Source organism: Mobula birostris, chromosome 3, assembly GCF_030028105.1.
Source record: "Mobula birostris isolate sMobBir1 chromosome 3, sMobBir1.hap1, whole genome shotgun sequence".
Lineage (NCBI taxonomy): Eukaryota > Metazoa > Chordata > Chondrichthyes > Myliobatiformes > Myliobatidae > Mobula > Mobula birostris.
In genome coordinates this window covers 137,245,988-137,259,059 of record NC_092372.1, presented here as the reverse complement: position 1 = coordinate 137,259,059, position 13,072 = coordinate 137,245,988, and the positions used below count along the sequence as shown (strand labels likewise).

Below are 13,072 nucleotides of genomic sequence, written 5' to 3'. Positions count from 1 at the left end.
AATTTTGAAAGGGTACGTCGGTTTAGGGCATATTTGCAGAATGGTTTGAGTGCTTACAAAGAACTGTATGATCTAAAAAATGCGCAAGGCTAAGCAATCAAGCAAGCCTTCCAATCAACCACAGCAGACGACGATCCTCAACCTTCGACATCGAGGCAGGCAGATATAGAAGAAGATGACCTGCCTGCCTTGATCGACAATGAGGTAACACCCCAGTGTCCCACCACCCCAACCCCCAGATAGATACCAGTTCGCGGAGAATGCAGCGATAGCTGGAACGCACTCAGCACATCTTTAAGAAAAAAAGCCGAAATAAACAAGCTAATTAATTAGGTGCCACCAGGCTTGTAAATGTCGGCCCAGATCAGAGGCGATTGCTGACTAATTAATTAATTAGCTTGCTTATTTCGGCTTTTTTTTTTAAAAGATGTGCTGGGCGCGTCCCGGCCACCGCTGCACCCTTGTATGCTTCGCGGACTGGTATCGGTTCACTGCCCGGAGGGTGGGGGCCACTGCACCACCCCAGACTCCGACGACTCAGCCTAACACACCATCATCAGTGTGCTCGATGTCTTCACGATTCCCGTAAGTGATACTACACTGTACATGCATTATTTCTACTTTATATCGGCTGTGTATTTTTACGTGTTATTTGGTATGATTTGGCAGCTTCATAGCTTAAAGGTTACTGGAGAGCGCTTGCGCCGTGTTTCTGCCAAGAGCGCTTGCGTGAGATTGCAGCTACGGAGAACAGTGCGCAATGATTGTGGAAAAGTATTTCTACTTTATATAGGCTGTGTACTCATCGTATCATTCCTGCTTTTACTATATGTTACTGTTATTTTAGGTTTTATGTGTTATTTGGCATGATTTGGTAGGTTATTTTTTGGGTCTGTGAACGCTCACAAATTTTTCCCATATAAATTAATAGTAATTGCTTCTTTGCTTTATGACATTCCGGCTTATGAACCATTTCATTGGAATGCTCTACCTTCGGATGGCGGGGGAAACCTGTACAAGTAAAAATTGTTTCACTGAGGCTGGCCAAGACTGGAATTAGAGGTCATAGGTTAAAGTTAAAAAAATGAAATACTTAAAGGGAACCTCAGAGGGAACTTCACTCAGTGGGTGATGTGAATGTAGAACTGCCAGTGGAATGGTGGATGTGGGTTTGATTTCAACATTTAAGGGAAATTTGAATAAGTAAATGGATGGGAGAGTATGGAGGGCTATGGTCCAAGTGGAAGTCGAAGGGACTGGGCGGAATAACAATTCAACACGGACTAGAAGGACCCGTTTCTGTGCTCTGTAACTCAATGACAGTCCTGAGCAAAACTTATAACAGTGCTTTCTGCACTGGTTTGTAATACACGGTTAAAATGTTGTTTCAGCTTGTTATCCTGACCCTCCATTCAAATAAACAACATTTTAGGCATTGGATTCATGCTATTAAACATGGACGTGCATTGTATGAAGTTGACAACATATTTATGTTTCTGTTATAAGAGAAGTATTTTTTTTAAAAAGACATTTGGCATAAGACCATACGATATAGGAGCAGAAGTAGGCCATTCGGCCCATCGAGTCTGCTCCAATTCTTCCAGTCATCCCCACTCCCCAAACCCTTTGATGCCCCGGCTAATCAAGAACTGCCTTAAATGCACCCAATGACTTGACCATCACAGCCACACGTGGCAACAAATTCCACAGATTTACTACCCTCTGACTAATTTCTCCGCACCTCTGTTCTAAACGGACGTCCTTCAATCCTAAAGTCATGCCCTCCTGTCCTAGACTCTCCTACCATGGGAAATAACTTTGCCATATCTAATCTGCTCAGGCTTTTTAACATTCGGAATGTTTCTACGAGATACCCCTCATTCTCCTGAACTCCAGGGAATACAGTACAAGAGCTGCCAGACGTTCCTCATATGGTAACCTTTTCATTCTTGGAATCGTTCTCATGAAACTTCTCTAATCCCTCTCCAACGTCAGTATATCCTTTCTAAAATAAGGAGCCCAAATCTGTACACAATACGCCAAGTGTGGTCCCACGAATACCTTATAGAGCCTCAACATCACATTCCTGCTCTTATATTCTATACCTCTAGAAATGAATGCCAACATTGCATTCGCATTCTGCACCACCAACTCAACCTGGAGGTTAACCTTTAGGGTATCCTGCACAAGGACTCCCAAATCCCTTTGCATCTCTGCATTTTGAATTTTCTCCCCATCTAAATAATAGCCTGCCTGTTTATTTCTTCCACCAAAGTGCATGACCATACACTTTCCAACATTGTTCATTTGCCACTTCTTTGCCTATTCCCCTAAACTATCGAAGTCTCTCTGCAGGCTCTCTGTTTCCTCAACATTACCCGCTCCTCCACCTATCTTTGTATCATTGGCAAATTTAGCTACAAATCCATTAATCCCATAGTCCTAATTATTGACATACATCATAAAAAGCAGCAGTCCCAACACCAACCCCTATGGAACTCCACTGGTAACCGGCAGCCAGCCAGAATAGGACCCCTTTATTCCCACTCTCTGTTTTCTGCTGATCAGCCAATGCTCCACCCATGCTAGTAACTGCCCTGTAATTCCATGGGCTCTTATCTTGCTAAGCAGCCTCATGTGCAGCACCTTGTCAAAGGCCTTTTGAAAGTCCAATTACACCACATCTACTGCATCTCCTTTGTCTACCCTGCTTGTAATTTCCTCAAAAAATTGCAGTAGGTTATTCAGGCAGGATTTTCCTTTCAGGAAACCATGCTGGCTTTAGCCTATCTTGTCATGTGCCTCCAGTTATTCCATAATCTCATCCCTAACAATCGATTCCAACAACTTCCCAACCACTGATGTCAGGCTAACTGGTCTATGGTTTCCTTTCTGCTGCGTCCCACCCTTCTTAAATAGTGGAGTAACATTTGCAATTTTCCAGTCATCCGGTACAATGCCAGAATCCATTTACTCTTGAAAGATCATCATTAATGCCTCCACAATCTCTGCAGCTACTTCCTGCAGAACCCAAGGGTACATTCCATCAGATCCATGAGATTTATCTACCCTCAGACCATTAAGCTTCCTTAGCACCTTCTGAGTTGTAATTTTCACTGCACATGGTTCACTTCCCTGACAGTCTTGAATGTCCGGTATACTGCAGATGTCTTCCACTGTGAAGACTGACGCAAAGTACGCATTTAGTTCCACTGTCACCTCTGCGTCTCTCATTACAGTATCTCCAGTCTCATTTTCTATTGTCATATATCTACCCTCAACTCTCTTTTACCCTTTATATACATAAAATTCTTTTAGTAACTTCATTGATATTAGTCGCCAGCTTCCTTTCATAATTCATCTTTTCCTTCCTCATGACCTTCTTAGCTTCCTTATGCAAGCTTTAAAAGCTTCCCAAACCTCTATCTTCCCACTAACTTTGGCTTCCTTGTATGCCCTCCCTTTTGCTTTTACTTTGGCTCTGACTTCACTTATCAGCCACGTTAGTGTCTTTCTTCCATTTGAAAATTTCTTCTTATTTGAGTTATATCCATCTTGCACTTCCCTCATTTTTCACAGAAAGTTCAGCCATTGCTGCTCTGCTGTCTTTCCCACTAGCGTTCCTTTCCAGTTAACTTTGGCCAGTTCCCCTCTGATGCCATTGTAATTTCCTTTATTCCACTGAAATACCAACATATTGGAATTTAATTTCTCCTCCTCAAATTTCAACGTGAACTCGATTATATTGTGATCACTGTTCCCAAAGGTTTCCTTAACCTTAAGCTCTCTTATCACCTCCGGATCATTGCAGAACACCCAATCCAGCACAGCCAATCCCCTACTAGGCTCAACAACCTGTTCTAAAAAGCCATCCCTTAGATATTCTACAAATTCTCTCTTGAGGTCCAGTACTGGCCTGGTTTTCCCTATCCACTTTCATGTTTGAATCCCCAACAATTACCATGACATTGCCCTTCTGGCATGCCTTTTCTATCTCCAGCTCAAATTTGTAATCCACATCCCAGCTGCTGTTTGGAGGCCTGTATACAACTGCTATTAGGGTCCTTTTACCCTTGCCATTTCTTAACTCAACCCATAGAGACCCTACACCTTCCGATCCTATGTCATCCCTCTCTAATAATTACTTCTTACACACAGGGCCACACCACCCCCTCTGCCTACTAACCTATCTTTCCGATACACTGTATATCCCTGGACGTTCAGCTCCCAGTGGCAGCCATCCTTTAGCCAAGTTTCAGAGATGGCCACAATGTCATCCTTGCCAATCTGTAGCTGAATTTCGAGATTGTCCATTTTATTTCTTATCCTGCGAGCATTCAAATACAACACTTTCAGTCCAGTATTTGTTGCTTTCTGTTTTAACTGCACCACGCCTCTATTGCCCTGTAACTCATCCCACTGGTTGTGATTATGCCTCAACTCCTGCCTATCCTTTCTATCATCTCTGTGGCACACTATCTTTGATTTATTTTTGTTTTCCCCTTCCTCAGCCCTATCACTCCGGTTCCTATCTCCCTGCCAAATTAGTTTAGACCCTTCCTGACAGCTCTATTAAACATGCCTGCTCGGATATTAGCCCCCTTCGGGTTCAGGTGTAAACTGCCCTTTTTGTACAGGTCATGCCTCCCCCAGAAGATGCCCCAATGGTCCAGGAACCGGAAGCCATACCCCTACACCAGTCTCTCAGCCACGCATTAATACGCCTGATCATGCTATCCTTGCGCTTCTTAGTATGAGAGGCATAGAGCGGAATTGAGAGAAATCACAGATTTAATTGACTGTATTGATTTATATTGCAAATCATTCAAGAACAGTAACTTTGATAGAGGACTGTAGAGATATTTACATTGATTATGTTGAAGTGACAGGCCAAAGACCCGGGCAACGGGAAGGCAACATAAATTGCTCCACTTGAATCACAGAAAGGGGCTAAATAAAAACATTCAGCAAGTCAGGCAGCCTTTGCGGCAAAGATCCTATTCTGACAAAGAGTTTTCAACGTCAAACCTTAACCCTGTTTCTGCTTCCACAAATGCTAACCTACTGAGCGTTTCCAGCATTTTCTGCTTTTACTTCAGATTTTAATGCAGAATGAATATATTTAGTAATATGACATAAAAGCCTGTAAGCATGGGGACCCACACCTTCAAAGTCAAATGCTGGGAGTACATATGGATTGGATTCTACAGAAGAAGGTGTTCACATGTAGATAAATGCCCTGGTAGAATGTGAAACAGGCAGCGTGGATGCAGTTTTGACAGCTGAAGGATTGCAGTGTTGGTATTTAGGATTATCTACAAACAGTATGGTGAGGCTCTGCAGACTCAGAGCACAAGTAGTCTTCTCTGAAGTTATGAGTAGTAATCCTCAGTTGCCAAAGGAGGATTCTGAAGTACTGAAAGCCTTACTTTATTTCTGCAGATATGCACAGAAATCCCTTGGTGAAAACAACAGACAAAAAGCCATTTAGGTCTATAATGAATTGGCAGTAAACACAGTTAGAAACACATATTAACCTCCCCATACAATCTCAACTTGATAGCAGAGATCCATCTTAAAAATACTAGTCTTGAAATTATTGTAACTCAAGCACTACAACAGAGAAGCCTTGGATATTACCATAACCATAGAACCATAGAAACTACAGCACAGAAACAGGCCCTTTGGCCCTTCTTGGATGTGCCGAACCATTTTCTGCCTAGTCCCACTGACCTGCACACGGACCATATCCCTCCATACACCTCCCATCCATGTGTCTGTCCAATTTATTCTTAACTGTTAAAAAAGAACCCGTATTTACCACCTCGTCTGGCAGCTCATTCCATACTCCCACCACTCTCTGTGTGAAGAAGCCCCCCCCTAATGTTCCCTTTAAACTTTTCCCCCCCTCACCCTTAACCCATGTCCTCTGGTTTTTTTCTCCCCTTGCCTCAGTGGAAAAAGCCTGCTTGCATTCACTCTATCTATACCCATCATAATTTTATATACCTAAAAATTATATTGATATATCACTGCTTCTGATACAATAACTTGTAACATAAAATAAAGGGAAAATTCGCATGATAAATATATTTCATACTCACATTTATGTAAATAAAGTTATAATATAGTCCTGAAGAGATGGCCTGAACACAATGGCTCTCTTTACTCGATGAATACTTCACCAAATCCACCTGCTAGCAGAGAAGGAAGATTAATGAAATGTGGACTTCATTACTGCAAAAACGAAGCTTTGATAGGGAACACACGACACAGGTTTTAGTGAAATATTGGCAAAACTTTATAATATTCCAAAGGCAAATTTTATGAAATATAGCACCATTTAATTTGGTAATCGTTGAATGGATACTTTACCATTAAAATGTATGTTAAACTGAATCACATATGATAGTTTCCTTATCAGATTATCAATTCTCTAATTTTCCAAGCGTGGAGAATTTGCTAGCCTTAAAGATCGACTGAATAACTCTCATTCCTGGTACAAGTGATCAATTTTTTACTGGATAGAATCCTTCCAAGTTCCCTTGGCACATTCGGCAAATATATTACACGATATCCAGGCACCTTTTAAATATGGCCATGGTTTCTGCTTCCCTGTTCTTGCAATGAGCGAGACTGATATCATACACTGGGTAAAAAAAAATCTTTTCGCCGTAATCCTATCAATATGTGCCTCCCTTTTTAATTCCTTACTGAGGAAAACAGGTTCTTCATATTGCTTCATTTGAGACTCCTCATAATTTAATGCACATCAATTTTGCAGTCCTGTTATCTTCAAGGATTAATGGATGTGTACTCCAAGGTTTCTTTCTACCTCCACAACTTTTCAATCTCCTCCTGTTTCTTGGCTTGTTAGAAGTCCTTAATGCATTACCCCACAATTCTCTGAATTATATTTCATTGATCACAGTGGATTTAATTTGGCTTTCTTTTGACACAGGTCAACAGAAAAAGACTCTTTCGTGTCAAAGTGAAAACAGATCTCTGCAAAGTGAAAACACAAAATAATTGACTGCATTAGTATTCACGCCCTTTCAGTCAGTATTTAGTAGATGCACCTCTGGCTGCAATCACAGCCTTGAGTCTGTGTGGATCGGTCTCTGTCAGCTTTGCACATCTGGACACTGCAATTTTTCCCCACTCTTCTTTACAAAACTGCTCAAGCTGTATCAGATTGCATGGGGATTGAGAGTGAACAACCCTTTTCAAGTTCAGCCACAAATTCTCAATTGGATTGAGATTGGGACTCCGACTTGGGTACTCCAGGACATTGGCTTTCACAAACAACAGAAAATCTGCAGGTGGTGGAAACCCAAGGAACACGCTCAAAATGCTGGAGGAACTCAGCAAGTCAGGCAGCATCTATGGAAAAGAGTATAGTTGACATTTCATGCTGAGACCCTTCAACAGGACTGGAGAGAAAAAGATAAGGAGTCAGAGTTAGAAGGTGGGGGAGGGGAGAAAGAAACACAAGGTGATAGGTGAAACTGGGAGGGGTGAGGGGTGAAGTAAAGAGCTGGGAAGGTCATTGGTGAAAGAGATACAGGACTAGAGAAGGAGAAATCTGATAGGAGGAGACAGAGGGCCATGGAAGAAAGAAAAGGGAGAGGAGCACCAGAGGAGGTGATGGGCAGGTAAGGAGATAAATTGAGAGAGGGAAAAGGGAATGGTGAAAGGGAGGGGGGCACTACTGGAGTTCGAGAAATCGATGTTCATACCATCAAGCTGGAGGCTACCCAGACGGAATATAAGGTGTTGTTCCTCCAACTCAAGTATGGCCTCATCGCAACAGTACAGGAGGCCATTGACTGACATGGGAAGTGGAATTAAAATAGGTGGCCACTGGCCGATCCCATTTTTTCTGGAAGACAGAGCGTAGGTGCTCGGCGAAGCGTCTCCCAATAACATTGAGCCTCACTGATAAAACAGGGGGCCACACTGGGAGCACCGGATACAGTAACAGAATCACAGGTGAAGTGTCATCCTACCTAGAAGGACTGTTTGGGCCCCTGAATGGTAGTGAGGGAGGAGATGTAGGGGCAGCTTTACCACCTGTTCTGCTTGCAGGGATAATGCCAGGAAGCAGATCAGTACAGAGGATGAATGGAACAAGGGGGTCATATAGGAAGTGATCCCTGCGGAAAGCAGAAACGGGGCGGGGGGGGAAGGGAGGGAAAGATGTGGTTGGTGGGGGGATCCCATTGGAGATGGCAGAAGTTACAGAGAATTATTTGTTGGAAGAGGAGACCGGTGGGGTGGTGGGAGAATGGGGTGAGGGCAGACGTGCGTGAAATGGAAGAGCTACAGATGAGGGCAGTATTGATGGTGGAGGAAGGGAAGCCAGTTTCTTTGAAGGAGGAGGACATCTCATTTGCTCTGGAATGAAAAGCCTCATTCTGAGGGCAGATGCAACACAGAGGGAGGAATTGAGAGAAGGCATTTTTAATTGAGAGAAGAGTATGGCATTTTATTTTACATTAACTTCATTGTTTTTAAGCTATTCCTGTATAGCTTTGGCTTCCTGCCTGGGGTCAATTGTCTTGCTGGCAAACAAATCTTCTCCCAAGTCACAGTTCTCTTGCAGACTGCATCAGGTTTTCCTCCAGGATTTCCCTGTGTCTTGCTGCATTTATTTCACTCTCTACCTTTAGAAGCTTTCCAGGGCCTGCTGCAGTGAAGCATCCCCACAGCATGATGCAGCCACCACCATGCTTCATGATAGCAATGGTGTGTTCTTGATAATTAGCGGTGTTTGGCTTATGCCAAATATAGCATTTAGTCTGATGGCCAAAAAGCTCAATTTTGGTTTCATCAGAACCCTCTTCCAGCTTACTTCAGAGTCTCCCACATGCCTCCTGGCAAACTCTAAGCAAGATTTCATGTGAGTTTTTTTTCCAACAGTGGCTTTCTCTTTGCCATAAAGCTGAGATTGGTAAAGCATCTGGGCAGCAGTTGTTGTATGCGCAGTCTCTCCCATCTCAGCCTCTCAAGTTTGTAACTTCTCCAAAGTTATAGATCTCTTGGTGGCTTCCCTCACGAGTCCCCTTCTTGCATGGTCACTCAGTTTTTGAGGACAGCCTGCTCTAGGCAGATTTACAGCTGTGCCATATTCTTTCCATTTCTTGATGACTGACTTAACTGTACTCCAAGGGATATTCAGTGACTAGTGTTCTTTTGTTTCATGGGGTAGATTTTGCCAGGATACTGAGTCACCAGGAGCTGGACATTCCAGATACAGGTGTATTTTTACTATATTTAATTGAAACATCTTGACTGTGCACAGGTCTCCAAAACAGATTTCCATTTAACTAATTATGTAACTTCTAAAACCAATTGGCTGCATCAGCGAAGATTTGGTGTGTCATATTAAAGAGGGTGAATACTTACGCAATCAATTATTTTGTGTTTTATATTTGTAATTAATTTAGATTACTTTGTAGAAATCTGTTTTCACTGCTAAAGAGACTTTTCTGTTGATCATAAAAAGCCAAATTAAATTCACTGTGATTTAATGTTGTAAAACAATAAAACATGAAAACTTCAAGGAGGCTGAATAAATTATATGCAATGTAATATTACCCTATCTGGTGTTGTGTTGCCAGACCATTGGAAACACAAATCCTTTCCTTTGGCCTTACCTAAGGCTACATCTACACTAGACCGTATAATTTTGAAAACACCGGTTTTGCGTAAAAACGATAGGCGTCCACACCAGGCGTTTTTGAAAATACCTCCGTCCATATTAAAATGGTTATTTGGGTGAATCGCCTCCTACTAGGCATGCGCAGGACACACCTACAGAAAACAAGCAAAGAGGAAACAGTATAGTTGCTGCACATTTGTCCAATTACAGACTAGAAACACTTAAAAGAAAATTGCCAAACGATGGATAGCTGCTGGCTCTTGCGCACGAGGACTTAGAACTGAAAAAACAAATACTGGATCGTATGGAGGCAACCGACAGGGAGTTCACGGACAATATGACCCGGCTGACGATGAACATTGAAAAACTGACACAATACCAGCCCCACAGCCACTACAATAGCTACACATACGGACACACAGACCCCCCAGGTAACCCCACCAACATCTTCCCCACTCCCACAGAGGGGCCACCCTGGAAATGTTTCCTACAGCCATAGTCTCTTCACCAATGAAAGGGACGACAGGTTTTTTAAAACCTCCGGTTACCCCGTACACACTACAATGCCCAACTGGCGCTTTCAGGTTTAAACACTCTGGAGAGTGTTTTAGAAAATCTCCATTTTCGGGGGAGGAAAACTCCATTTCAGTGTGGACGGAAGGTCAAAACGAAGAGAAAAAGCTTCGGTTACGGATTTATCCGGTCTAGTGTGGACGTAGCCTAACTAACCAGAAACAAACAGTTGTCTTTGTTTCTAAAGAAGTAACTGTGCATGAAAACAATTTTAAAATGCTTGAAGGGACAAGTTAATTGCTTCATGAGTGAAACATTAAAATTTGCCTCAGGGAGCCCAATCACTCGACACAATCTCATTTGCACATACAGGTGTCCCCCGCTTTACGAAAGTTCGCTTTACGCCACTTCACTTTTACGAAAGACCTACATTAGTACCTGTTTTCGCTAACTGAAAGAAATCCGGAGGATTTTTGCTTTTACGAAAAAAGGCGCCCGCTTTAAACTTGTGTTTACCCCAAGAAAGACTACCATGACTGTGAAGCCTTGCGTGGACAGGTGTGTGCGCATGCGTGTACATGCCGATTTTTTTCTACAAATCAGTTTTGGCTAAATCTTCCCGATTCTGCTAAGTGAAACTACACTGTACATACATTATTTCTACTTTATATAGGCTGTGTATTTATCATATCACTCCTGCTTTTACTATATGTTAGTGTTATTTTAGGTTTTATGTGTTACTTAGTATGATTTGGTAGGTTATTTTTTTGGATCTGGGAACACTCAAAATTTTTCCCATATAAATTAATGGTAATTGCTTCTTTGCTTTACACCATTTCCGCTTACGAAAGGTTTCATAGGAACGCTCTACTGTTGTATAGCAGGGGAAACCTATACCATTAATACAAGAAACAGGACAACCAAATAAAACTGCTATGAATTACCCACGTGAAAACCATTTTCATATTTGGAAGAAGAATATTAAAACATATTGATCAGGAATCATGTTGCAGAAATATTTTGAAACAGCATCACACACTGGAAAAATATTGTTTCTCTTCGGCATTTTCCAACTAGTTTTATAATTTGTTGCTTCACCAGTTAACGCTTCACCATGGAGATGTTAAAGTTCTCAGCTTTGGAACGGAAACAGAATAGTCCTGAGGAATAGAAGGGGACTTCAATGTAGGAAACACCATTCTAAATCCACTCACCAGTAGTTTATGCTCCATTCCCCCAAATGCAAGTCTATCCAGTTATCACTTAGGAACTAAGGATCTCTAATAAAGTAGTATAAGGTGGCCAGTAGCTATGCACTCAGACTCAAGAAAGCAAGAAGAGAAGAAACTGCTGGGGTAATGAAACACATTTTAGTCAAAGGAAGAACCAAACATAAAGTATTTCCTTGGGAACATCCAACTTGGCCTTTGCTTTCCTTGAAATCAGAGCTCCCTGTCCAGTATTCTGAACTTCTACACCATTCAGGTATGCAATCAGCCTCAAAAAAATCTTTGGTACACTTTTGCTCTAGTTTTATTAATCTGTGTGCAAATGAGCTATATATTTTACCTAACTCCCTTGCTTTCAAATACTAATCTGATCCAGGTGCTTAAGTTACATTTTGTGTGGTTAATTTGTACTGAAAGTTGCAGCAAAAAATACAGAACAGGTTAGACTCTACAAGGCCTTGTGCTGGAAGAGGAGTGGGGCACTAAGCCCTTCAAACCTATCGACCAAAGAACTGATTCAATGTGGCTTCAACTTTTCTTCAGTGCTAGTTCCTCATAATGCTCAATTCTTCAATCTTTCAAATATTTATCCAACTCCAGCGTCCTATACATGTATATAATGACCTGTCTTCTATCACACCGTCCATTTGGAATAAAAGTCAATACCAATTGCTCTAACAACTGATTGGACCTCTCTGTAAATTTTGTAATTCACGGAGTAGATCACTCTAAGCTTCACTCACTTGCAGTCTGTCTTCACTTCAATAATGATCAGCAAGTCAGCTGACTATTCCTCTGACCAAAGTGCATAGCTCCATATTAAAACGCATTTACCAGGTTTTTGACCAATCATTCAAACCTAATGTATCCCATCGCAGAATCATGATATAATTCCAGCATAATGTTTCTGACTTTAACAGAATTATAACTGTGGATCACAGAGAAGATTGTGACATTCTTCTGTCAGACCTCAAATTTCCAAACTGTACCTTCCTCCTCCTCACTGCCAACTAAACATTGTCATCTGACTGCTTCTTTCCTTCTTTAAGCCTTACCTTAACAATTACCTCTTTATTTGCTATTTATAATAATGTGTACAAAGCTGGTAAAATAACTTATTTGATTATCATCCAGTATAGCAGCTTGAAGCACTCTGCCAAATTAAATCAGCTACTTAAATACAAGTTCTTTTAAATGGTTAGTGCGTGTAATATATTCACAAATGAACTAAGGGCAAGACTGACCTAGCAAAGAAAAGTGAGTGACTGCTGCATGCTCTATCTCATTGAAATGTGGCATACACCCTACTTCAGCTGACTTACACCTTTCAACCTGAGGGCTCCTCAATTCATTCGATAGACCATACTGAGGCTCTAAACAAGATTAGAGATGGAGGTGTTTCCTTCTTAATTAACAGCTCATGGTGCTTAACATTTCTGTCAAGCACCTGCTCACCCAGTTTGGAATATCTAACGGTCAGATATCAGCTATATTACCTGCCACAGGTGTTCTCCTCAGCTACTCTGACAGCAGTCTACATCCCACCTCAGATGAACATGAAGCCGGCACTTAATAAACTATATTCTAATGTCAACAGCCTTGAAACAGGATACTCCAAGTCACTTTTCATCACTGTTGGTGACATCAACCAAGCCAACTTCTAGAG

General features: G+C 41.7%; 1 protein-coding gene across 7 annotated transcripts in view; it reads right to left on the bottom strand.

Moving 5' to 3' along the window:
* The window catches only part of crppa (CDP-L-ribitol pyrophosphorylase A), a 312,877-nt gene that overhangs the window by 215,698 nt on the left and 84,107 nt on the right, over window positions 1-13,072 (bottom strand). For 5 of the 7 annotated variants that reach the window (XM_072251970.1, XM_072251974.1, XM_072251973.1 and 2 more), the window contains exon 7: window positions 6,105-6,197. In XM_072251970.1, coding sequence (XP_072108071.1) covers window positions 6,105-6,197 — 93 coding nt within the window. The remainder of the gene's footprint in view (window positions 1-6,104; window positions 6,198-13,072) is intronic. The other 2 variants (XM_072251975.1, XM_072251971.1) reach the window with 1 other exon arrangement.